This window comes from Sminthopsis crassicaudata, chromosome 2 (assembly GCF_048593235.1).
Source record: "Sminthopsis crassicaudata isolate SCR6 chromosome 2, ASM4859323v1, whole genome shotgun sequence".
Taxonomy (NCBI): Eukaryota; Metazoa; Chordata; class Mammalia; order Dasyuromorphia; family Dasyuridae; genus Sminthopsis; species Sminthopsis crassicaudata.
Genome location: NC_133618.1, coordinates 48,006,447 through 48,029,945, shown reverse-complemented (window position 1 = coordinate 48,029,945; position 23,499 = coordinate 48,006,447). Strand labels below are relative to the sequence as shown.

Here is a 23,499-nt window from a genome sequence, read left to right as displayed (position 1 = left end):
GGGGGAAGAGACTTGAGAGAATAATCAAATCACAATTAATTTTTAATGTTCCTGAAAAAAAGGCACATTTCTCTCCCTTTGGCATGATGAACCAGATTTTCTCCTTGTCTCCTAACTCTTCATGTGTTCATGATGCCTTCTACCTCAGCTTTTCAAGGTTCTTAATTTATTTTTTTTAACGTTGTAGCCATCTTTGGCTCTACAAAGCCTATGTGAAACCTAAGTACCCTTTTTCAAAACAATGCCTTCAAATGCATAAAGTAAATAACATTATAAAGCAAACAAAATGTTATTGAAAATAAAGATGCAATTATTTTCCCTCCAAATTCACAAAATCCCTGAAATTTCTCCATGAACTCCAGACTAAGAACCTCTGATTTATAACCCATTTCCCAACCCAAGACTGCTTATCCATCTCTAATATTAAATCTCTTCCTGGATTGAGCTAGGATAGGGGGTATCCATCCCTTCAAAATGGCCTCTCTCCCTGTTCCTTAAGGGCCCTCAAAATTTGTTCAGGTAGCCCTGGACATTTTCTTGGAGTTTCCCAGTGAGAACTGTGCAACATGAAGCATTCTTCTGCCCATCCTCCTGCAGAGCCCTCCTCCCAGGGGCCTATGGAGGCCTTTTACCATATCTACATGCAAAGGAAGCGGGGTGGCTGTAGGAGAAACGCAAACCCCTAAGGCTATCAATGTGTGAAAGCAACCAGGCAGGAACAAGGCTAGTAGTGACCTGTTTATTTCCCAAGCCTCCCGGCCTGTCTTTCACACACACTATCACAGTCCAGGTGCATGGGGCCAAAGTCAAGGTGAAGTCTGTCCCACCCAGGGCCCTTTCCAAAGATAATGGGAGGGCGAATTAGCTTTTGCCCATAGGATATCAAAGGACTCACACTGACTTAGGAGAGAACACAAGGAAAGTCAAGGGGAAAATCCTAATTTGAAGTGAAAAGCCTGGGTCCAGGAGAGAGCCAAATCAGCTCCACTATGGGCAAGGGCCACGAGTGCAAGAAGGGGCTCTCTGAGAACCAGAGGTCCTGAAGAGCTTCCCTCGTGAGGGGGAAGGGACAAAGAACGCCTGGGCTGCAGGGAACAAACAGGAGGGAGGCCAGGGAGGGGAGCGAGCAGCCTAAGATAAGCCTCAGCATCCCTAAGACAGGGAGAGCAATCATCCCAGGCTCTCCCAGATGAATTCTAGGGTATAGCAAGGCACACCGAACAAATAAATAAATAAATATAGTACAATTGTTTCTATCTCAAAATAGCTTAAGAATCCTGGGCCTTTCTAGGGGGATCTCTAGGACAGTCTGGCCCCATAAAGAACTACAATACAGTGTTAGTATAACCAGTCACAGGGGGAAGAAAAAAACAAAGCCCAGAAGCCTACATCCCTCTGCAACTTGGTTTCTTAGAAGAAATCCATCTCCAAGGAAGGCCCCAGCCCCTCAACAGAGATCATACCGAGGAGTCCTCAGTGAATGTTAAGCTCAAACAGTGATCCTGTTGTGCTCAGCCTGGAAAGTGCAGCCCCCTAAGTTCCCAAGCCTGCCCCCCCTCCCCACAGCAGGGTTCTCCCTGTCTAGCACCAAAGTTTGGGGGTCTGCAGAGAACTCCCTTCCCTTTGCATTCAGGCTTTGTGGAGAGGGGCAGGAGGAGACGATTCTAAGGGACATGGCAGCTCCTGTCCACTGACTATAATCAGACATTTGATTCTGGGCCTGCTCTTTTCTGAGTGCGGTCTCTAAAGCAGCTCAGGCTGGGACTTCCCAGGCTAGGACCTCGGGATTCTTCTATCGGGAAGGGGTTGGAAAACCACCTCACAGCCTGAGTTTGGAGGGTCACCACTGCCCTAGTCGGGCATCCAGGGCTTAGAGCTGTTGGCGAGATGGATATGGGCACAGGCTGCAGGTTGGGCAGCCTCTTTGCCAGTGCCGGCTCCACTGCTTGCTTTGGAGCCCATCCTCCACACCTGGAGCTCATCCTGGTCCAGGGGGCTGAAAGCCCCTCCCGGTCAGGTGCAGGGTACAGTCTTCCCTCTAGCTTGCTGACTTGAGTAGGAGCAAAATTCAATTTCTTCCTTCAGTTTTCTTAGCTGGGCCCCTTACCCTTTCTTCTGTTCCCCTTCAGCACTTGTTCTCCCTCTTTGAGGACACACAACCTCTTAGGCTCTGATGGAGCCACATTGGGGAATGGACGGAACGTCCCCCAGGGCCCTGCTCGAGGGGACGGGGCATGGAGCTTGTCACACCAACTTCAAGGCTTTTGGCCTCCATGTTAGCAATTAAGAACAGAGCCACTCTTTCAGGACAAGCCAGACAGCGGGGAGCTAGGGAGGCAGCCTTGACAGAGGAGAGAGGGTCACAGCAATGACTAAGGGAACCAGCCCCAGGATTGATAATAAGACTTCCTAGCTGCCTCATTTAATGCCTACAGCTGCATTCACAGAAGCAAGTGCAAGCAGCCAGGGGCTCATCTCGGAAGGTTCAGGAGTATCCCGACTGTTGAAGGCCTTTTCCCCATCCCTAGTCTTATAGAACGGAAAGCAGATGCCCAGGGCTCTGGGGAAAGCTGGTTTGGGGACACCAGTCCTGTCACTAGCTGCCTGTGTTGGGAGCTGATTCAAGGAGGAGTTAAAAAAGCCTAGGAGATGAAGGGCAGAAACCACATTTTTAAAGGTTTGTGCCCATTTCCCAAATGTTCTGCTGCCTCTGGTACACAGAGGTTAGAAGAACTTGAAGATAAATAAAGCTAGGAGAGCATTCTCCAACTGCCTGCTATGGGCAAGCTCAGCTTTGGAGGTGGAGGTCTCTCAGCTCTGTCTCTAAGGATGGTGGGGCTTCCTCCAGGAAGAAGGGGAGGAATAGATGGCTGAAGGTCTTCAGGGATCTCCCAGGGATGGCTGATCCATCCTCCTCCACGGACCGGTGGGACTAAGGTAGCGCCTTCCTTCCCGCTACTTCACCAAAGCCCCCCGTGGCAGCAGTTCCACATAGCTCAGGGCACTCTGTAGCGAGGTCAGACAGTAGCCTTCTTCTCCAATCAGATACCTGGCACAAAAGTCATACAGAAGCCACTGTCAGGGTGGCAACCCTGTGCCATCGGTCTCTGCGTCACACCTGGGCTGAAGTCCCTCCAATGTCGGGCACATGCAGCTGCTTCATTTGCTTCTGCCCGCAGCAGACCAAGAAGCTGGAAGGAACCTCAATAAGCATTTACTGAGCACCTATTGGGTGCAGTGCCCTGGAGACCCAAAGGCTCCAATGGAATAGGGAGCTCATGGTGAAGTTAGAGATATACTCAACTCTACAAACTGACACTCCAGTTTTTATCCAACCTGGAGGACATTTGATGGGCCAAAGGGTTATGGATCTTAGCAACTCTTGCCCTTGTAAATAAAAAATGTGGCCTTGCTGAGAATGAGAGGAGCTCTGTCTGTGTATACCCCAAGAGACTGAGGAAGACAGCTCCAAGAAATGGCTAAGTGACTGGAAGGCAGGGGTCCAAACAGCTCCGAGGTCTCTCTGGCAGGTGCCTATGCTCCCAGAGATATTGCTTTCCATAACATTCAAGCTCCACCTTTACCTTCGGTCTCCCTCCCTTTCCTGTCCTATCACATTAAGGTTCAGATGACTCCAAGGTCCAGTGGTTCAGCTTGCTTCCCAAGTCATACCCCAGGGAGGCTGCCAAGATGTCCAGTTTCATAAGCAGAACTGTCAGCTAGTGAGCAAATGGCTCTGACCCCAGAGAGGGGTGACTTCCTGCCTTTTCTTCCCACATCCATGGTGATGAGGGCAAAGGGAGGACACAATGGAAGGGAGAGTGGGGATGACATAATTATATCTTTCTTTTCTGTTTGTCTTCTAATGATTTCAGCTTAAAAAAAAAAAAAAAAAAAAAAAGGCCTAAGGAGTCAATGCTCTTATTAACTTCCTAGAAAGAGGAGAGGATTTAAGGAGAGACTCCAGGTTGAACAAAGTCAGCAGGGTATGTATGGGAAAGAGAGAGACTAAACAATTTTAAGATAAACAGGGCCATGGCAAGGAAAGCACCCACTCCATGTAACTATCTGTGTAATGACTGCTAATTATAGAGTATTTCTGAATCACGACCCAGGATGTTGACTGACCCGATCAGTGACCCAGCCAAGAGTTCCCGGACTTCTGGGACCAATTCTAGCCCTTTCTCCAAATCTCCTTCCAGCAGCCAAATTTCAGTTCAAAGAGGAGCAAGCCCTTCCTGAAAGATTCACAGGAGCCCACCCTTATCTCTTCCAGCCTCCCTGGCCCTTTCAGCATTGATCTCACCCCTACCCCTCGTGGATGAATTCCTCCAGGGCTGCACACTCAGACACCAGCTGGGGGAGGTTACTCTTCAACACCACATAAGACAGGATGGGTAACAGATCATCGGCACCACTGCAGAGAAACCGAAAAGCGATTTACTGAGCAGCTATTGTGTGTCAGACACCGTGCTAGCTCTTCACATACATTCTCTCATTTGAGCCTCACAATTACTTTAGGAGGAAGGCGCTGTTATTATGTTACAACTTAGGAAACTGAGGCAGATAGAGGTCTCTACTCTAAAGATGTTATCAAAAACAAAAAAAAAGGAGGAATTTGTTAAAAGTTTTCCTATCAGCCTTATTTGTAATTGCAAAACAGTGAGAATACATGTCCCAAAACAGGAAATGTTTATATAAATTGTGGCATACTGACAATGGAACACATATGAGGAATATAAATTAGGGGATGTCTTTAGGAATTGCAATCAGTATAGGACAAAGTCCAACCAACCTGAACACACAAAAGGAAAAGTGAATGAAAAGGAAGGGATAAAGGTTGTGAAGATGAAATTTCATGCAATAAACTTCATTTAAATTGAAATTGTTACAAAACAAGTTGGTTGTGTAGACATTAGGTTCTATCAATAAATCAATTAAAATGCAAAATTTAGGGTGCTCTGAAACCTCAGTTTCAGATGGCACACAACTGGAAAGAAAAATAGAAGTGGCCATCTCCCCCCTCTGTGGCTAAGGTGGACTGGCTAGCTGCACATAGGAGGGAAAACTTGGCAGATGTCCAAGTGCCTTCTGGATTAGCATGACCCTTAGCACAAACAGAGCAGACCTTAAAGGAAGCCTCTCTAGCCTTTTCCCCACTGGATTGTGTGTCTTACTTGTAGCCAGTCACAGCTGGCCTCTGAGTCTGTCCATTTGTAAGATTCCCATGTGAACTGAGCTCTGGTGTAGAGATCTTCACCCAGCTGTTTTCTAGTTTACCAACCCTTCCACGAGTACTCTCGAACCCATCATTCTGCACGTCATTCTGCAGATGACCAACCCCAAGCTTCTCCCTATTTATGGGTTATTTGCTTTCTATGTTCCCCCAGAAAGCTTTCTTGTTCCTCCAATATGATGCCCTCATCTCCCACTCCTTTGAACAGGCTGTGCCCAGAGCCTGGAATGACTTTTCAACCCTAGCTCTTGGAAGCCCCAGTTTTTTCACAGCTCAGGTCAGGCATCACCTTTCACATGAGGCTTTTTCTGATATTCTATAAAACTGGATTCTCCCAACCAAAATTATACTTATGTATCTAATGGGTATGTGCATTTCTATGTAATATATATACATATATGTGTAATATATATATATACACATATACATTTTTGCTGTATGTGTATATAGACACACATACACATTTATTTATATTTATTCTGTGTCTTTTTTTATATAGACACACGCACATATATATTTATATTTACTCTTGTGTGTATATCTCCCAATAGAATGTGTGCTGTTTGGGATTAATTTTTTTTTTTTTCCTTCACTTACCCAGCACTTAGCCAAGTGCCCAACACAAAGTTGTCAGTCAATAGTTTTGCCTCTTGCTTACTGCCACCCTTCCCCTTTCCTCTGTCTCCTCTTTATGAGTCTTTTGCAGTAGAAAACAAGAATTTGGTTTCTTTGATGCAGATGGTATTTTCCATCCCAAGTTGATTGGAATTGGCTCGGGTCACTCAATTGCTGAGTGAAGTATCTACTTCACTAAGTGCTGGAACAAGTTCTGGGGATATAGAGATAGAAGTATGGTCCTTACCCTCAAGGACTTTACATTCTAATTGGGAAGACAATCTACAAAATATTGCACAAACAAGATGTATGCAGTAGAAATGGAAGGCAATCTCTGAGAGAAGACAGTTTAGTGAGGAGAGACCTGGAAAGGCTCTTCAAGGAGAGGTTTGGGGCAGTGGGGAGAGTAAGGGGCCCTGTAGTTAAATCTGGCCTCAGACACTCAGCACTTATTAGCTGTGTGATCCTGAACAAGTCACTCAACTCTAATTGCCTTGCAAAAAAAAAAGGGGGGGGGGAAGGTTTGAGCAGTCTTAAAAGAATCCAGGGAAACTGGGAGATAGAAGTAAGGACGGAGAACATCCCAGGTACAGATCGCAGCCAAGAGGGAGGGGTGCGGTCGGGAAATGAAACAAGGTTGGCAGAACTGGACTGTGAGACTTTAGAGAGGGGAATATTTAAGAAGGTTGGAAAAGAGCCATTCTGGGAGGTAGGGTACAGCTGTGCCCCCCAATTACTCGCTTGTACATACCCTTTGGTCCATTCCACTACTTGGACTATTCCTCAAAAAAAGTCTGAGGAAAGAGAAAGGGCCTGTATGACCAAACTACTGCCAGTGGCTCCTTTCGAGATGTCTCAGAGGCAGAGCCCTAGGGGCGCCCAGCCTGGGAACGTTGGAATCAGGGACAGAGCGTGAATGTGAGGGAGTACAGCTATACTCAGGAGAGAAGGAGGGGACGATTTCAGAGAAATCTGGCATTTTATATCTGCTTCTGGAGCTTGGTAGCTGGGGGTGGGGGTGATGTGGGCAGATCTTCACTTTAGCAAAGTGGCCGAGGGGAGCAAGGACTGGCATGGAGAGTGACTGGGGTTTTGAGGGCCTGCGCCAGGGTGAGGGAAGATCCAAGAAAGCTTGGTCACAAATTAGATATGTAGTTCCAGTGAGGAACTGAGGCTGCCACAGATACTGGGTGCCCAGGTGGGCACCCTTGACAATAAAAGGCAAAGAGAGGAGGGTTTTGGGGAAAAAGTAATGAGTTGTGTTTTAGATGGCTAAGTGTGAGATGTCCCAGAGGCAGTTAGTGACACACAGCTCAGGAGAGGTGAGGGCTGCAGGCAGAGATCTGAGACCCATCAGCAGAGAGATCATAACTAACACAAGCCCCACTTACACCACGTCCAACCCTAAGGACAGGGAAAGCAGCTGCAGTCCAGACTTCCAAGGGGGATGTCTGGGGTCCTGAGCACAGAAGGACTGAACTGTGTACGGCACATATCTTCTCCAAACTTGCCTTGGGCATTAATAGCAATGGTTCACTTTTATATAGCTTCTTAAGGTCTCAAAAAATGCCTTTATACACTGTATCGCATTTGTTCTTCACTGAACCTTCTCCCTTTTATAAATAACTAAAGTACAGACATGTACTGGGAAAAGTCTCTGCATAGGTCTAAAGTAGGATTTGAATCAGGGATTCCTGAATAGAGCACACTTGCAGCCATAAGTGGGACTCCATGACTCTCAGAGCCCCTGTAGGAGGATGGGGAAGCAGTGAGCCACCCTCTTATCCACTGACTATGGCTGCTATTGCTACACAGTGTCTAATCACCATCTTGGAGCAGATTTCTTCCCCAGACCTGGGTCATCCTATTCTTGACCTCAGGCCCTTTCCCTCTGGGCCTAGCTCAGGAGAAGGCTGCTTTAGGTCTGGAAGACTAAGATCCCAAGGTGGGGAGTGACAGCCAAGAGAGAAAGTGGATGCAATAAGCACAGGGCAAAAAGTAGTGAAGGGCGCTGGGCAGCTCCCAGTATTAGGGTCAGGTGGTAGGAAGAGGAGCAGGGAGGATAAAAGAACCCAGAATATCCTCCAAACAGGACAGAGGTACAGCACTGAAACTCAGAAAGCAGTGGTCCCAGAATTCTTTCATAGGAAAAACCCATCCCCTGGCTTCTCTGACAGCCAGGACACACTTGGGGCTATTCCCCTGCGGCAGCTGCAGAAGCTGCACCCACACCAACTTTTCAGGGGGTGATCCCCCGGGTTCTGTGGAAGGCGCCTCTGTAGCAGCCAGGCCCCAAGTGTGGCTTCTGCAGCAGACTCCTCCCCATGGCTTGGCCTTTCAGAAGTGAGCCTTCAGGGGCTGCACTGGGGCTCCCGGAGCTGCTGCTGAGGGCGGGACCAAGCCCATGATTCTCGGGGCACATTCCTGCTCCCAACGTGGCACGCCAGCAGGAAGGCCACAGAGAGCAGGGTCTTATGCCGGCATGGCGTGATACTCACATGGCCATGGTGCTGGGCTGCAGGCGCGACTCCTTGGCCCCGCAGTATTCCTCAGCGCACTCGCAGATTGTGCGAAGAGCTCGAACTGCAGGGGAGAAGAGGAGGCTCTGGTGAGCAGGCTGACTCCTGGGTCTCCCTAGCCCCAGTTCCCGACCACCCCTCCTATTACCAATGCACTCTAGCTTCTTCTGAGGACAGCTCTCCAGAACCATCAACCCTAGCTCTTGGACTGCGGTACGGTAAGGGTAGGAAGCCGATCCTCGGAGCCCCGACTCCTGGGGGAAGAGCTTGGAGGCAATGCCCAGGGCAGAGGGAGGCATATTTCCACAGAGCTCCATGCTCCTCCTGAGGGCTGTTTCTCGGGCTTGATAGACAATCCTGTTGGAAAAGAGACGAGGCTTGGACTAGGCTTGAAGGAATAATGGCACAGGGAAGGTCTATTTCCTCACCCCAAGAGTCTGGAAGATTCTGGGTGACTTGTGGGGTGGAGGTTCCTGAAACAGGGCACTTCTGTGGATGAGCGGGTGGATGGGTTATGTGTACCTCATCCCTGCCCACCAAAGGACTGTGGGACCATCCTTCATACTGGTCTCAGGTGTGCATGGGTGGGAATGAGGGTGGGAATTTCTTGTCAGGTCCAAGGAAAATCAAGTTGGATGGTTCTTCAGAAATCATACTAAGGGGACACACAAAGATGATCCCCAAGCCTGTGATGAAAGATGAGATGAGAGGATGAACAAAGAACCACCTAAAGGCCTGAAATGCCATGGGAACACCCCTAAGCCCACAATGAGAAAGGCTCCTAATGATGCTTATAAAACAGTAAGAATCAAATCCCTGTCCCCAAAATGAATTACAATTAGTACTAGAAATTAAGTTGGAAAATCTTCTAAATAAGTAAGAGGAACACAAGATAAAAGATGCCCTTTTTTAGCTGTGAGAAGGAAAATCTAAAAACAAAACAAAACAAAAAAATCTTTGTTTTTTGAAAAAAAAAACAAAGCTTCTAGATCTTTATTTGAATTTTGGTCTTTATAAGCAAAGTTCATTTATTTATATATGCTAGCTAGTATTATAAGCAAAGTTCATTAGGTAACCAGGTAATGAATATTGAAGAAAACAAGTCATGAATCAGATAATTTTGAAGTATAAGACATTAAAACCCAAATACAAGAGTGATTAAAATCAGAAAGAATTCACATTAGCAAGCTCTTAAGCATGGAATCTGAGGCACAAGAATTGACTTTAATTACTGAAGCAGCATTTTGTAATCACATATTAGCCTAACGCTTCAGCAAAGTCATGGGGAAGTAGAAAGGTGTAAAGCTATAAAGCTAGTATGTTAGGGAACAGCACTGATTCTTAAAATGGTTAAAAAAAAAAAAAAGAAAGAAAGAAAAAAAAAAGAAAAAGAAAAAGAAAATTTAGTTCCAAATTGTTCTCCAGAATGGTTGGATCCATTCCACCAACAATGTTATCAGTGTCCCAGCTTTCCCACATCCCCTCCAACATCTTTTCCTGTCATCTTAACCAATCTGAGAGGTGTGTAGTGGTATCTGAGTTGTCTTAATTTGTATTTCTCTGATTAATAGTGTTTTGAAACATCTTTTTATATAACTAGAAATAGTTTCAATTTCTTCATCTGAAAATTTTTAACCTTTGACCATTTATCAATTGGAGAATGGTTTGAATTCTTATAGATTTGAGGTAATGCTCTATATATTTTAGAAATGAGGCCTTTATCAGAACCTTTGAATGTAAAAATGTTTTCCCAGTTTACTGTTTTCCTGATAATCTTGTCTGCATTAGTTTTGTTTGTACAAAAACTTTTTTAACTTAATGTAATCAGAATTATCTATTTTATGATTCATAATGATCTCCAGTTCTTCTTTGGTCACAAATTCCTTCCTCCTCCATAGATCTGAGAGGTAAACTATCCTATGTTCTTCTAATTTGTTTATAATATTCTTTATGGCTAAATCATGAACCCATTTTGACCTTATCTTGGTATATGGTGTTATGTGTGGATCAATGCCTAGTTTCTTCCATACTAGTTTCTAATTTTCCCACTAGTTTTTGTCAAGTAACAAGTTCTTATTCCAAAAGCTGGGGTCTTTGGATTTGTCAAACACTAGATTACTATAGTCATTGTCTTATGAACCTAACCTATTCCACTGATCAGCTATTCTGTTTCTTAGCCAGTACCAAATGCTTTTGATGACTGCTACTCAAAAAGCTATCAAACTATGCATATCCTTTGACCCAGAAGTGTTTCTACTGGGCTTATATCCCAAAGAAATCTTAAAGGAAGGAAAGAGACCACGTGTGCAAAAATGTGTGTGACAGCCCTTTTTGTCATGGCAAGGAACTGGAAACTGAGTGGATGCTCATCAATTGGAGAATGGCTACATAAGTTATGGTATATGAATGTTGTGGAATATTATTGTTCTATAAGAAATGACCAGCAGGATGATTTCAGAGAGGCCTGGAGAGACTTACATGAACTGATGCTGAGTGAAATGAGCAGAACCAGGAGATCATTGTACACGGCAACAGGATTATACGATGATAAATTCTGATGGACGTGGCTCTCTTCAACAATGAGAGGATTCAAACCAGTTCCAATTGTTCAGTGATGAAGAAAGCCCCATTTACACTCAGAGAGAGGCCTGTGGGAACTGAGTGTGAACCACAACATAGCATTTTCACTCTTTTTATTGATATTTGCTTGCATTTTGTTTTCCTTCTCAGGTTCTGTTTCTTTCTAGATCTAATTTTTCTTGTGTAGCAAGATAACTATAAATATGTATACAATATTGGATTTAACATATATTTTGACATATTTAACATGTATTGGACTACCTGCCATCTAGGGGAGAGGGATGGGAGAAGGAGGGAAAAATTTGTAACAGAAAGTTTTGCAAGGGTCAGTGTTGAATAATTATCCATGCATATGTTTTGTAAATAAAAAGCTTTAATAAAACAAAGAAAATTTATTTTAAAAAGTTTTTAATAGCCTCATTAGGGGAATTGGTTCCCCCCCCCAAAAAAAAAGATATAAAGCTAGCATCTTAGTGAATAGCACTGATTCTTAAAATGCTTAAAAAAAGAAAATTAAAAAAAAAAATTTAGATAGTCCAATTAGGGGAATTGTTTTCCTGCCTCCCAAAGGGTTCATTTAAAACCAAGGAAGAGTAAACATCTTATTAGAAAAAAATAAATAACCCAAGATATAATAGGCTTTGAGTCCCAGTATTAGTTACCATTTGTAATACTAGCTAACATATAAAAACAGCATAAATAAATAGTCTTTATAGCTATTGTAAAGTGCTTTATATAGGTTATCTTGGCAGAACCTCACAACAGTTTGTGAGTTAGGTGCTACCATTATCCGTATTTTACAGATAAGGACAATGTGGCTAAAACTGTTTAAGTGACTTGTCCAAGCGAGCCAGAAGACATTATGTACAGTAAGAGATAAATTCAAGTAGGTAAAAGAAATGCAAATGTGATTTTGGGTTAGAGTCACAGAAAGGCTTCAAAGATAATGAGACACAGTCTGAGAGCTTACAATTCAGCTACTTAGTGATCTCCTGTGCATAGAGTGACAAAGTGAGTAATAAAGAACATATTTGGAGAAGGAAGAGATTCACAAGGACAGGAGTGGCTTCAAAGATCGTTGAGAAGCAAAGGGAATAGAAGAGAAAGCATGAGCCTTGCCTTCCACAGAGATGGAAAGGACCTCACGGGCCATTTAACCAACACTGAAAAGGAATCCTGACTATAACAAGTGGGACAAGTTGTCCCCCAACCTCCCAAGTGGAGGCACTACTGAAGTCAGTTGTAGTCCCTTTAAGAAACTAATCTGTGATTCCTTTCAGATTACTCCCAGCCCCTCCTGGCTGATACATAATCAATCCAGTTCCTTTGATTCACAAATCCTAGTCCAAAGCATCCCTTTGAATTCTAACAGGAGATCTGGGCTTGTCCCAGCCCCTGTTGTAAAGATCTGCTGGGGGCAGCTAGGGGGCGCAGTGGATAGAGCACCAGCCTTGAATTCAGGAGGACCTGAGTTCAAATCTGGTCTCAGACACTTAACACTTCCTAGCTGTGTGACCCTGGGCAAGTCACTTAACCCCAGCCTCAGGGGAAAAAAAAAAAAAAAAAAAAAAAGATCTACTTGGGCTTCCCAACCCCCACCAAGACAAGCAATGTAATGAGCTTCCATCAACAAAGGCTTTTGCAGATGGACCTTGGCAGTGTCCTTTACAGCCAGAATATTTCTGCCCACTGGAACACTCTTCCCAGTGCCCTCTTCTCTAATTACACTCACCTATTTCCTTAACCATACTTTAACCTTACTTCCAATTCCCATAATAAACCTCTTTTATCAATCTAGGTTTTCAGGTCTGTAAATTCCTTTATAGGGAACTTTGTGCGCTACCAGAAGGGAGTTTTCCAAAACCTCCTACCCTTGCACTGAATCCTGAGAGGTTGTAGGGGAGCAAAACCTACCCTGAACCTGCCATTAGACCTCATTTAACTCCCTGACCACCAGAAACCCTCATTTCATTTGGGTTCCCCAAGTCTACACCTCATCACTACCATTCCCAAAGGCCCCATTCCTTCTTGACCAGCTCCATCTCAGACAGTGAGGACACCGGTCTGGTGAAGGGGAAAGACTCATGGGAAGAATGGGTACTATTAAGCTTAAAAAAACTGGCAAGCCTTAAGTGCCATACCTGTAGAGAGCCAGCAGAGGTGCCCACAGCAGGGAGAAGAAAGGCTCCTCAATGCAGGCCAGACATCGATCCTTGGAGGCAGCTGTGTTTAAGCCTTCAAATGCCAGGAGAGTAAGGGAGAGCAATCTGTCTGCCGGGAGCAGAATGAAGGACATTTGTGAGAGGCCACAGGAAGTGCTAAGGAGCCCCAGGTTCCAGAGGCCTTGATTTATTAATAAATCTCTGGAACAGTCCCCGCTGGCTGCTGTAATGCACTCTCAGCCTGCCAGATATCCCTAGAAGTCTCATGCCTCAACATCTGCAGGCTTCCTATTCTCATAGATGCTGTATCTGTGGGTGCCCACTGTCTATCTTAATGGCCATTATTTGTGAATAACAGGAGAGAGACTAAAGATTTAGGGGAAATAATCTTCTCTTCTCAGAGGCCTTCAAGGCCCCAGCATGTTCTCCAGGGACTCCAAGCACAGTAAGTCCAGGCTGCAGGGTTAGACCCACAAGAAAGGCGTGGAGCAGAGCTGCAGACTACTGTGAAGAGGAGGAGGGTCGTGTCCCAGCCCCTCTCCATCCCTGGGGTCTGTGTGAGAATTCAGTGGGCACTAAGGAAGTGGGCCCCCCTTCTCCTCTCCTGCATCCCCCTCCCTCCTCCTATCCTGTTCCTAAGGCTTCCTTGGTGAGCCTCCCATGCCACCGTGGGCGCAGCCGCGTGTGTTCGTCAGGCTGCTGGCCCCCCGTGGGCCTTGCAGGGTGAAGGCGCTGCGGTCAGGAATGAGCCCTCTCTGCTCAGGAGAGCAAGACTAACTTTGTCTCAAGATCAAGGGGGCCCAGGCCAAAGGTGAATGGGCATGGCTCCCTCTTGTGGCCAAGGAGCACCAGAGTAGGACATTCAGGTGGGGGGTGGGGGTGGGACTCGGCCTTCCCTTTTCTTCCCCCTCCCAGGCCAGCAGCCCACCCTCACCAACAGCATTGTGCACATCCTTTACAATGCTCTTCAGCTGCTCTGGCAAAGTCAGCGGCTTCTTGCCGGGGGTCTGTGACCCCGTGAGCCCCCCGGGCCCTCGAGCCCAGGTGTCCGGAGCTGCTAAGAGATGCTCCAGGTCCTCAAAGGAGCTGTCCTTGTCCAGCAGACCGGGAGAAGGGGAGCCGGCGGAGCTGCCTTCCGTCTCTTTGTCCGGGGGGCCGGGAGGTGGCAGGGGGGTGGGGAGGGCAGCCGGGGAGTTTTCCTGGTTCAGCCTGACGGGCTCAGGGTGGGTGAACATGCAGTAGAGGCTCTGGGAAGCTCGAAGCCTCCGACTGCCGGGGGCCAGCAGCCCCTCAGTGTCCAGGGAAAGGGAAGGGCAGCCCAGGCTGGTCTTAGAGTCGGCAGCATGCTTGCTGATAATGGGGTACAGCCTGTTGTACACAGCACACTGTAGCTTCTTCAGCAGCTGGGAGACCGGGTGATCGGGGAAACTAGAAGCCAAGGGAAAGCAGCTGGTTAAAAAGGCAGTGAAGAAGTGTTGGGTCAGCCACGATCCCAGGGAAGAGCGGCAGTCAGGGAGCCAGCTCCCGACCCCGGGCAGCCAGAGGTCACTGCATGGCCAAGGCAAAGGCGTGTGTTTCTTTCAGACCTACCCCATGCTAACGAGGTGCCCTTGGGAGAGCTCTGGCATTTGGGACAGGCTCAGGATGGACAGTCAAAGCAGCCTGACAGACAGGCCTTGGGAAGCGGGATTTCCCATTTCCAGCCTGAGCCCCAAGCTCAGTCAATGCCCTGGGTCTCTCCCTGCTCCTCTCTGCCCTCCCTGTCCTGTCTCTCATTCATCACCTTTCCCAAAGAGGCCCCTGCTGGGAGCTCCTTCTTCCCTTCTCTACATCTCACCTTCCTCTGATGAACAGGTGACCCTTCTCTTCACCAAGGTGAGTTCTGCCCTGTGTAACCTGCCTTCACCTGATCATGCCCACAAGAATCACTCCTCACTCCCACTCTCTTCTCTACTACTTCCTTCCTTGCTGCTTATAGACATGCTCAAGTCTCTTCATCATTAAAACATACCCCAAATACTCCACTATTCCCTCAAGAGATTGTCCCAAATCTCTCCTCAGCTAAAGACTGTCTAAACTTTTTTTTTCCCCAAATGTGGGGCAGGAAGGGAAAGGGGAGAGCAAAAGAAAATTAATGTTCACTGATGAAACTATTAATTACTTTAACCGGGAAGAAAGAACAGTATATACTTGTTGCCTCCATTTCCTCTCTTTTTATTCCTCAACCCTTTGCAACCACCCAACTCAGACTTTAAATCTCTTTATCAGTCCAAATCAGAACTCATCTCCCCTTGAACTTTGCTATTTCTGCTGTAATTCCTTGGTATTAGCCCTGCCTTCTCTCAGACTCAACTCATAACCAATCCATTGACTGGCCTTTCGACTTTCAACGCATCTGCACCCATCAGGCCTTCATCACTTTTTTACCTGGACAACTGCAAGTCTCCTAACTCATCTTCTGGTACCCAATCTCTCCTTCGACCACAAGCCAAATGATTTTCCTTAAACACAGGCCTGACTGAGCTCCTATCCTGCCCAAGACTCTTGTGCTTCTTATTACATTGAGGAGCAAACAGAGCTCCTCCCCCTCCTTGGCATCCTCAGGGAGCCGCCTACTTCTGGCTGGGCGCCCCTTTATTCTCGTTCCCTCACCTGCAGACCTCTGTCCTGGACCAAGAACTCACTCCAGGCTCCCCCGCCTCTTAAGAATCCCTCATTTCCTCAGTGAGGCTCTACCTTGTGCATGAACCTCCTCTTGATTCTACTCAGCAGCCAGTGCCATCGCCTCTCCGCCCCAATCTGTGGAGTATATACCTGGAGGGGCAGATGTGACTTCCCCAGGAGGCCAGGGCTTTGTGTCCTAGCTGCTGGGGGCGCCACAGTGCACAGAACACTTGGGCCTGGAGTCAGGGAGACTTGTCTTCCCTATCCCCAATCCAGACTCAGACACTTCCCAGCTGGAGGCCCCTGGGCCAGTCACTTCCCCTGTCTGTCTCAGTTCCTCACCTGTAAGATGAGCTAGAAAACGAGCAGAAGCAGCCGAGGGCACACTAACTCTAACCCCAGCTGAGGACCCCGAGGGTCAGCTCCCTAGGCAGCCTGACCCTGGGCTGGGAGGGAGGAAGAGCTGGGAAGTAGCCTGAGAGAGCTTGGACAAGCCACAGCCTCCAGAACCTCGCTCTGTCATTGTGTCAAGGTGAATTCTTTGTGGTTAGAGCTCAGCTGAGGGAATAAATGAGGCTTCCTTTGCAAACCAGGAAGAGCTGTAACAATTACCATCCTTATTAGGCAGCTAGCTGGGGGAGGAGGGGCAGGGCCAGCTGTTACCTGAGGAGGTGGCAGACCAGGCTGGTCACCAGGGAGAGGTCATTCGGGTTTCTCTTCAGTTTGGCTTTCCAGTGCTTCGGCCAATCCTGCCAGAAGAGAGGCGGCGGTCACCAACCGGCACAGGAGGTGCCACAGCCTCCCCAGGCCACAATCTGGGATAAGCTCTTTCCAAGGCTTCCTTACTGTGAGGCCGGTCCCATCACCCCAGGCCTCCCTGGCCACAGGCTGGCCCTCCCTCACAAGACTCACGTGGTCTTGCTCATACTCCAAGATGGCAGCATAGAGGGCCCGCTGCTCCTGCTCTTCCGGAGTCAGGGTTACACGGCTACAGAACCTCCTATGGAGAGAACATGGGGGGCAGTGACTCAGGGATTCCAGGCTCCCCAGTTTCCAAACTCTCCGAAAGATGGGAAGTTTCACCTGTTAGCAGCTTCCTGCAGCCGCAGCCTGCGCTCCTCCATCTTTCTTTGTAGCTGGAGCAGTCAAGTCAAGGAAATACGCGCCTGAGTTGGAAGGACCGGTCACTGAGGCTAAGACTTGGGATACTAGGCCCCAAAGCTTCTTGGGAGATAACTTCTTTCCAGGACCAGGCAAAGTTAAGCCCATCTCCCCAAGGCCTCCCTGGGCTCAAACTGCTCTTAATCCTTCCACACTCTCAACGGAACTGAAAGTTTGACACTTCTCTGTACAAAAGGATACGGTCTCTTCCCGGGCTTTGGCAATCACCAGATTCTCCATCATTTGCCGCTGCAGGGACAGAGTCTATGCCATGGAAGGGAGGAGAGAGGTTCCCTCTATCACAGGCAGCCTGCTCCCCCAGACCATCCCCATTGCTGTAAGAGGTTCTGGCCCTGACCCTGCTGCTGATTCCTCCTCCACCCCCCCCCCCCCCCAATCTCAAAACCTCAGCTCCCATCCTAACTAGAGACTCTTCTTCATGCCTTGCTCAGGAGACTCTTCCCCGTGGCTGGAGACCAGTAATGGAGCAGAGACCTCACTCACCAAAGATGTCTTCTGCACTGCCTGGCTGGGATTCAGCCGGGCCATCCGGGCCTCATAGGAGGCCTTCAGCTTCTGATTCTGTAACGAAGCCTCTTCCAGGGGGGTCAGTTCCCTGCAAAATGTCCATAAATTGACATACTGCCTTGGAGTGCCCAGAGTGCTTTGTACATACTTGTGGTTCCTGGAGCCAGCAAGGCAACAAGTGGCCCCTCTCAGAGCTCCTGGCTTCAAATGGTGCAAGGGGAGGTTGTGCTGGCTGGCACCATGGGCACCCCTTAGCTCACATGCGAGCAGCACACATACAAAGTGCCACTGATAAAGCCAAGGGCTAAATGACTATCACATCCATGAATCCCCATAATCTAGCCCAAAGCCCCACCTCTCCTATTTGTCCTGTAGCTTACATGCAAAGAAGACATGGGTCTACAGAGTGAAGGTGACTGAGAGGACACTTTAAACCCAACCTAATGTGGGACCTCCTGGTAATCTTCTAATACATTTAGGGATTCTGGAGGAGATTATGGGAGAGGCTCATCAGGAGGAAGAGGAGAAGTCCTTGGAGGGGATGAAAAGCAAAATACACGTATCCATCCCAACTTAGTTTTCTATAGGAAACTAGGATCAGCTGGCTGTCTTAATGCAATGGAAGGCATTCCCAGGGAGTCAGGAGAAATAAGGGAAAGCCTCTTGAGTTGGACTTCGGAGTTCTACTACATCTGACCACCAGCCACAGAAACACTCCGTCCTGCCCCGCTCCCCACTTTGGCAAAGCTCCAACATGTTGGGTTTTTTGTTTTTGTCTCTCTTACTTCTTAGAACTTTGTGACTCAACCACCTGCAGCTTCTGAAAGATTTCAGGGGGTAGAAAGGGACACAGCTTTCCTCCCTCATCTGAATACACCCTGCGGTGTCGGCTGGCTGGATTGTGGCCTGGAAGAGCCACCGGAATGGTTGGTTTCAGTTGGGTTGTCCCTGCACGATACACAAAGGTAAGGGTCAGAAGAAACTAGGCCATACTGCATTTGAAAGATGAAGGAGAGAAAGAAATCCCAGGAGCTCTTCCTTCTGCTAAGCATGCACTCACCCAGTTTGGCAGCTGTTGACTTGGCCCTTTCCAAACATTGCTCAGCCAGCTTCAGCATCTTTGGAGTGTCTGAAGTCACTGTGTCACCCCCGTCTGATGGAGAAATAAGACAATAATTTGGGTTCAACTGGATCTCCAAATAGGGTTCTCTCCAAGTCAATGCAAGATAAAGGGTAAAGTGAGCAAAGATTATCCCATTCCCCCGTTCCCTGAGGAACACATTCGAATCCTATGGTGTTCTCTTTTGTCTCTTCCTCCTTCCCCATCTATATTCTGAACTTTTTGGGGAAGGAAAGAAAGCACTAGAACTACTGCATCTGTTTCACACATTTGGAGCAGGAGTCCAAGGAGGAGAACTGACTTGACTCCCAATGTCAGGGTAGGAATGAGAGGGGAGTATTAAGCTTTTCTAAGATCATCAGGAACGAGCACTAGGTCTCCCGATCCTCAGACCAGTACTCTATTCAACAGACCAATGAGTATAGCTCCCCACCCCCATCTTCACATATAGCCAACAATGAGACAAAACAGAATCCAACTATGAACAGAGGGCTCTCCTGAAGTCTCCTACGTAGGAAGAAAGTCTGTGGACCATGTCCTCTGAGGAGACAAGAACAAATCTTGAGGACCCTTGGAATTTCTCTCTGGAAACAACTGAGACTGGCTATGACCAACTTTCAAGTGCTGAATCTCTTCTATTCTGAAGTTTGGGGTTAAAAAATAACAACAACAACAAAAAATTGACATACAGGACCTGCCAAGTAATGAGAAGCCAGCGCATCTGCTCTTATCAAAGAAGGACCAACATTTCCAAGTCCTTGGTACCTTTTGTAGTTCCTGCTTCTTCCAGCAGCACCTGGGAAATGTAGTGGATGCTCTTCAGGTATTCCAGGTAAGCCTCCTATTTTCCAAAGGGAAAGAGAAGGCAAGGTCAGCAAGGGTAAAGTCAATCAAGGACTTCTCCACCTGGTTCAGGTCTAGAGAACTCAAGCAACAGGAAAAACTCTCGCCTTTCTCTATGAGTGAAGACTTCCTACTGCATCCAATATTGGCTGAGTCTATTTTTTTCTCCCAAAGGTCTACTTAGTGCTATTGATATCTATAAAGCTTAAACCACATCAGGATTAAGCAGTGAATGACTGGAAACCAACAGGGCAATTTCTTTCTGACTTCTCCTTAAATAGAAGAAAGAAATGAAATTTAAAAAAAAAATAATTTTATAATTATAATTTTTTTGACAGTACATATGCCTGAGTAATTTTTTTTAGTTATTTAATTTTTTATTTTATTTTATAATTATAACATTTTTTTGAGTACATATGCATGGGTAATTTTTTACAACATTATCCCTTGCACTTACTTCTATTCAGATTTTTTCCCTTCCTCCCCCAACCCCCTCCCCCAGATGGCAAGCAGTCTTATATATGTTAAATATATTGCAGTATATTCTAGATACAATATGTGTGTGTAGAACCGAATTTTTTGTTGCACAGGAAGAATTGGATTCAGAAGGTAAAAATAACAGTTTACACTCATTTCCCATTGTTCCTTTTCTGGATGTAGCTGGTTCTGTCCATCATTAATCAACTGGAATTGGTTTAGCTCTTCTCTATGTTGAAGAAATCCACTTCCATCAGCATACATCCTCGTACAGTATCATTGTTGAAGTGTATAATGATCTTCTGGTTCTGCTCGTTTCACTCAGCATCAGTTGATTTAAGTCTCTCCAAGCCTCTCTGTATTCCTCCTGCTGGTCATTTCTTACAGAGCAATAATATTCCATAACCTTCATATACCACAATTTACCCAATCATTCTCCAATTGATGGACATCCATTCATCTTCCAGCTTCTAAACACTACAAAAAGGGCTGCCACAAACATTTTGGCACATACAGGTCCCTTTCCCTTCTCTAGTAGTTCCTTGGGGTATAAGCCCAGTAGTAGTATGGCTGGGTCAAAGGGTATGCACATTTTGATAACTTTTTGGGCATAATTCCAGATTGCTCTCCAGAATGGCTGGATTCTTTCACAACTGAGTAATTTTTTTATAACATTATCCCTTGTATTCATTTTTCCAAATTATCCCCCCCTTCCCTCCACTCCCTCCCTCCGATGACAGGCAATCCTATACATTTTACATGTGTTACAATATAACCTAGATACAATATATGTGTGTAAATACCATTTTCTTGTTGCACATTAAGTATTAGCTTCCGAAGGTATAAGTAATCTGGGTAGATAGACAGTAGTGCTAACAATTTACATTCACTTCCCAGTGTTCCTTCTCTGGGTGTATCTACCTCTGTCCATCACTGATCAACTGGAAGTGAGTTGGATCTTCTTTATGTTGAAGATATCCACTTCCATCAGAATACATCGTCATACAGCATTGTTGTTGAAGTGTACAGTGATCTTCTGGTTCTGCTCATTTCACTCAGCATCAGTTGATTTAAGTCTCTCCAGGCCTCTCTGTATTTCTCCTGTTGGTCATTTCTTACAGAGCAATAATATTCCATAACCTTCATATACCATAATTTACCCAACCATTCTCCGATTGATGGGCATCCATTCAACTTCCAGTTTCTAGCTACAACAAAAAGAGCTGCCACAAACATTTTGGCACATACAGGACCCTTTCCGCTCTTTAGTATTTCCTTGGGGTATAAGCCCAATAACAGCAATGCTGGGTCAAAGGGTATGCAGAGTTTGATAACTTTTGGGGCATAGTTCCAGATTATTCTCCAGAATGGTTGGATTCTTTCACAACTCCACCAACAATGCATCAGTGTCCCAGTTTTCCCACATCCCCTCCAACATTCATCATTATTTGTTCCTGTCATCTTAGCCAGTCTGACAGGTGTGCAGTGGTATCTCAGAGCTGTCTTAATTTGCATTTCTCTGATCAGTATGATTTGGAACACTCAAGAAATGAAATTTTTACTTAAGAAGTAGCTACAAGCTAACATTCACACTCTGATCATGAAGTGACCCTGTAGCTTTTGGAATTTCTATTTCCAGGATTTAAAACTTTTAGATAAATCAGTAAGTTCAGAAAGATCCTCCATTCCCCTCTTACTACAGTTTTTCCAGCCCCGCTAGGATATACAGGGGTCTGAAAATCTAGGGTTTCAGGCACTGAGCCTGTCTCCACGTTAGCCTTTAAGGAACACGATTCAGAGCTCTTGTAAAAACTGGGGCGCCTTCCTCCCGCGCCCCTGAAGCGCCCCGGAGTTCTCTGTGGTTAACGCCGCAGGGACGGGGCTGGCCGGGAGTCCTGCGAGCTGGGGCAGCTGAGGTAACTAAAGGCCTTCAGTCCGGATCCCCGGAGTCGGGTGCATCAGTCCTGCACCGGGGAGAATACGGGAGAGGAGCCGGCGCGCAGGGCCTGGCTAGCCCAGCGCCCACGGCAGAGCCTCCTTCCCGGCGGCTACCGGCCCAACCGGCTCCTCGGCCTGTTCTCCTGCGCGGCTCCTCCGATTAACCAGACCCCAAGCCTCCTTCAGGAGGGGCTCTGACCACGCCCATTACTGCTCCCTGCGGGGGGCGGGGTACTCTGTCCAGCCAGCTCTCTTATCTCACAGATAAAGCGCCAGGGATGGAGACCGAGCAGACTCCGGGGAAGCCCCCTTTACTGGGCAGTCCACGCCGGGCCCTCCCACTCAAGAACCTGAGGGGTGAAATCCTCGGGGTCACAGACCGCTCCGGGCTTTCTGATCCCCCCCCCACAGGCAGTTAAGAAATACTTGGATTTTGTATGGAAGAGGCCGCAGAACGCGGCCCGGGAGACCCCGCAGGTGGGAGCCCCAGAGTCTCCCAAAGCCTGGATCTTTCGGCATGACAGCCCCGCCCCCCTCAGTCAGCCCTTCTGCAGGGCCGGGAGCCCCGAGTGTGCAGGTGAGAGACGAGGGTCTACACAAGAGGGGTCTGTATCTCTTTCCCTGTACTCAGGAGACCCTTCTTCCCAAGGACTCCCCCCTCTCACAGGGGCTCCCCCTTTCCTTTCTCACAGGGGCTTCCCTCTCCTCCCCCTTTCTTTTCTCATCTGGGCTCCCCCTCCCCACAGGGGCTTCCTTCTTCTCCCCCTCTCCCTTTTCACCGGGGCCCCCCTCCCCACAGGGGCTCCCCCTTTTCATCGGGGCTCCCCTTCCCCCACAGGGGCTTCCCTCTCTTCCCCCTCCCCTAGAGGCCGCCCCTGCCCCTCCCCCGCCCTTCAGGTGCTGCTCCTCCCCTTCGGGTCCCCCCTCCCCAGCTCCGCTCACCAAAGGCTGATTGCCAGCGTCTAGCTCGATGGCTCCGTGGGCCAGCTTCATGGCGCTCTGCAGCGGCTTCATCGCGCAGTCCCCCGCGGTCGCCCCCGCCGCCGCCGCCGCCGCAGTAGCCGCCATGGCGCCCGCCCGGCTGCGGGGAGGAGGCGGCGGCGGCGGTGACGGGCGGGGCCGGGCAGGGGCCTACGATGGGCCGGAACCTTGCGTTAAGGGAACGAGGACCCAGCGGTGCCCACGGTTGATGCACTTCCTCCGTCCCCAGCAGCACTCGGACAGCGTTAGCGTACGGACTGATAGGAAGTTCCGGAAAAGCGTCTATTTAGCTCGATTTCCTTGTGGGTGGGCCAGGCTCTCTGCCAGATGCTGGCGCATGCCCAGCAGGGTTCTTCCCGCCCCCATCCTTCGGCTGATGATTGACGGGTCCGCGCAGCCGCTCCAGGCTCCGCCCACTTCTGGCTCTCAGGATTCCCTGGCGAGTACCCCAAGATTCAGTGGCCGCATGCGGTCCACAGAGGCGAGCTGTCCTGGCAACAGCTGAGCGCAAAATCCCTAACTAAGTAGAGTAAATATAAATTTATATAAATATAAATGGAAGGGGCCATAGCGATCCTTCATTTTACAGAGCGGGAAAGATACCGAGAAACGCACTTCCTTGCTAGAGGTCACGCAGAAGAAACGAACCCAGGGAAGCCCGGAGGTTTAGAACGC

At 47.7% G+C, this 23,499-nt stretch overlaps 1 protein-coding gene across 3 annotated transcripts; it reads right to left on the bottom strand.

Moving 5' to 3' along the window:
* Positions 1-725: 725 nt before the first annotated feature.
* VPS9D1 (VPS9 domain containing 1) lies at positions 726-23,435 on the bottom strand. Of its 3 annotated transcripts, none has more exons than XM_074286150.1 (15): positions 22,786-23,361; positions 19,351-19,426; positions 18,526-18,618; positions 18,251-18,413; positions 17,442-17,553; positions 17,139-17,201; positions 16,860-16,912; positions 16,689-16,776; positions 16,440-16,525; positions 14,047-14,540; positions 13,092-13,221; positions 8,519-8,727; positions 8,350-8,434; positions 4,313-4,417; positions 726-3,049 (listed from the first exon to the last, which is right to left on the bottom strand). In XM_074286150.1, exons 1-15 carry the CDS (start codon positions 22,909-22,911, stop codon positions 2,956-2,958), a joined length of 1,977 nt encoding a protein of 658 aa, XP_074142251.1. In that variant the 5' UTR covers positions 22,912-23,361; the 3' UTR covers positions 726-2,955. The 3 variants fall into 3 exon arrangements, with proteins under 3 accessions (XP_074142251.1, XP_074142252.1, XP_074142253.1); XM_074286151.1 differs by lacking the exon at positions 22,786-23,361 and adding an exon at positions 20,056-20,282; XM_074286152.1 differs by lacking the exons at positions 726-3,049; positions 4,313-4,417 and adding an exon at positions 5,747-6,065 and having other exon boundaries at positions 22,786-23,435.
* Between the last annotated feature and the right edge of the window lie 64 nt (positions 23,436-23,499).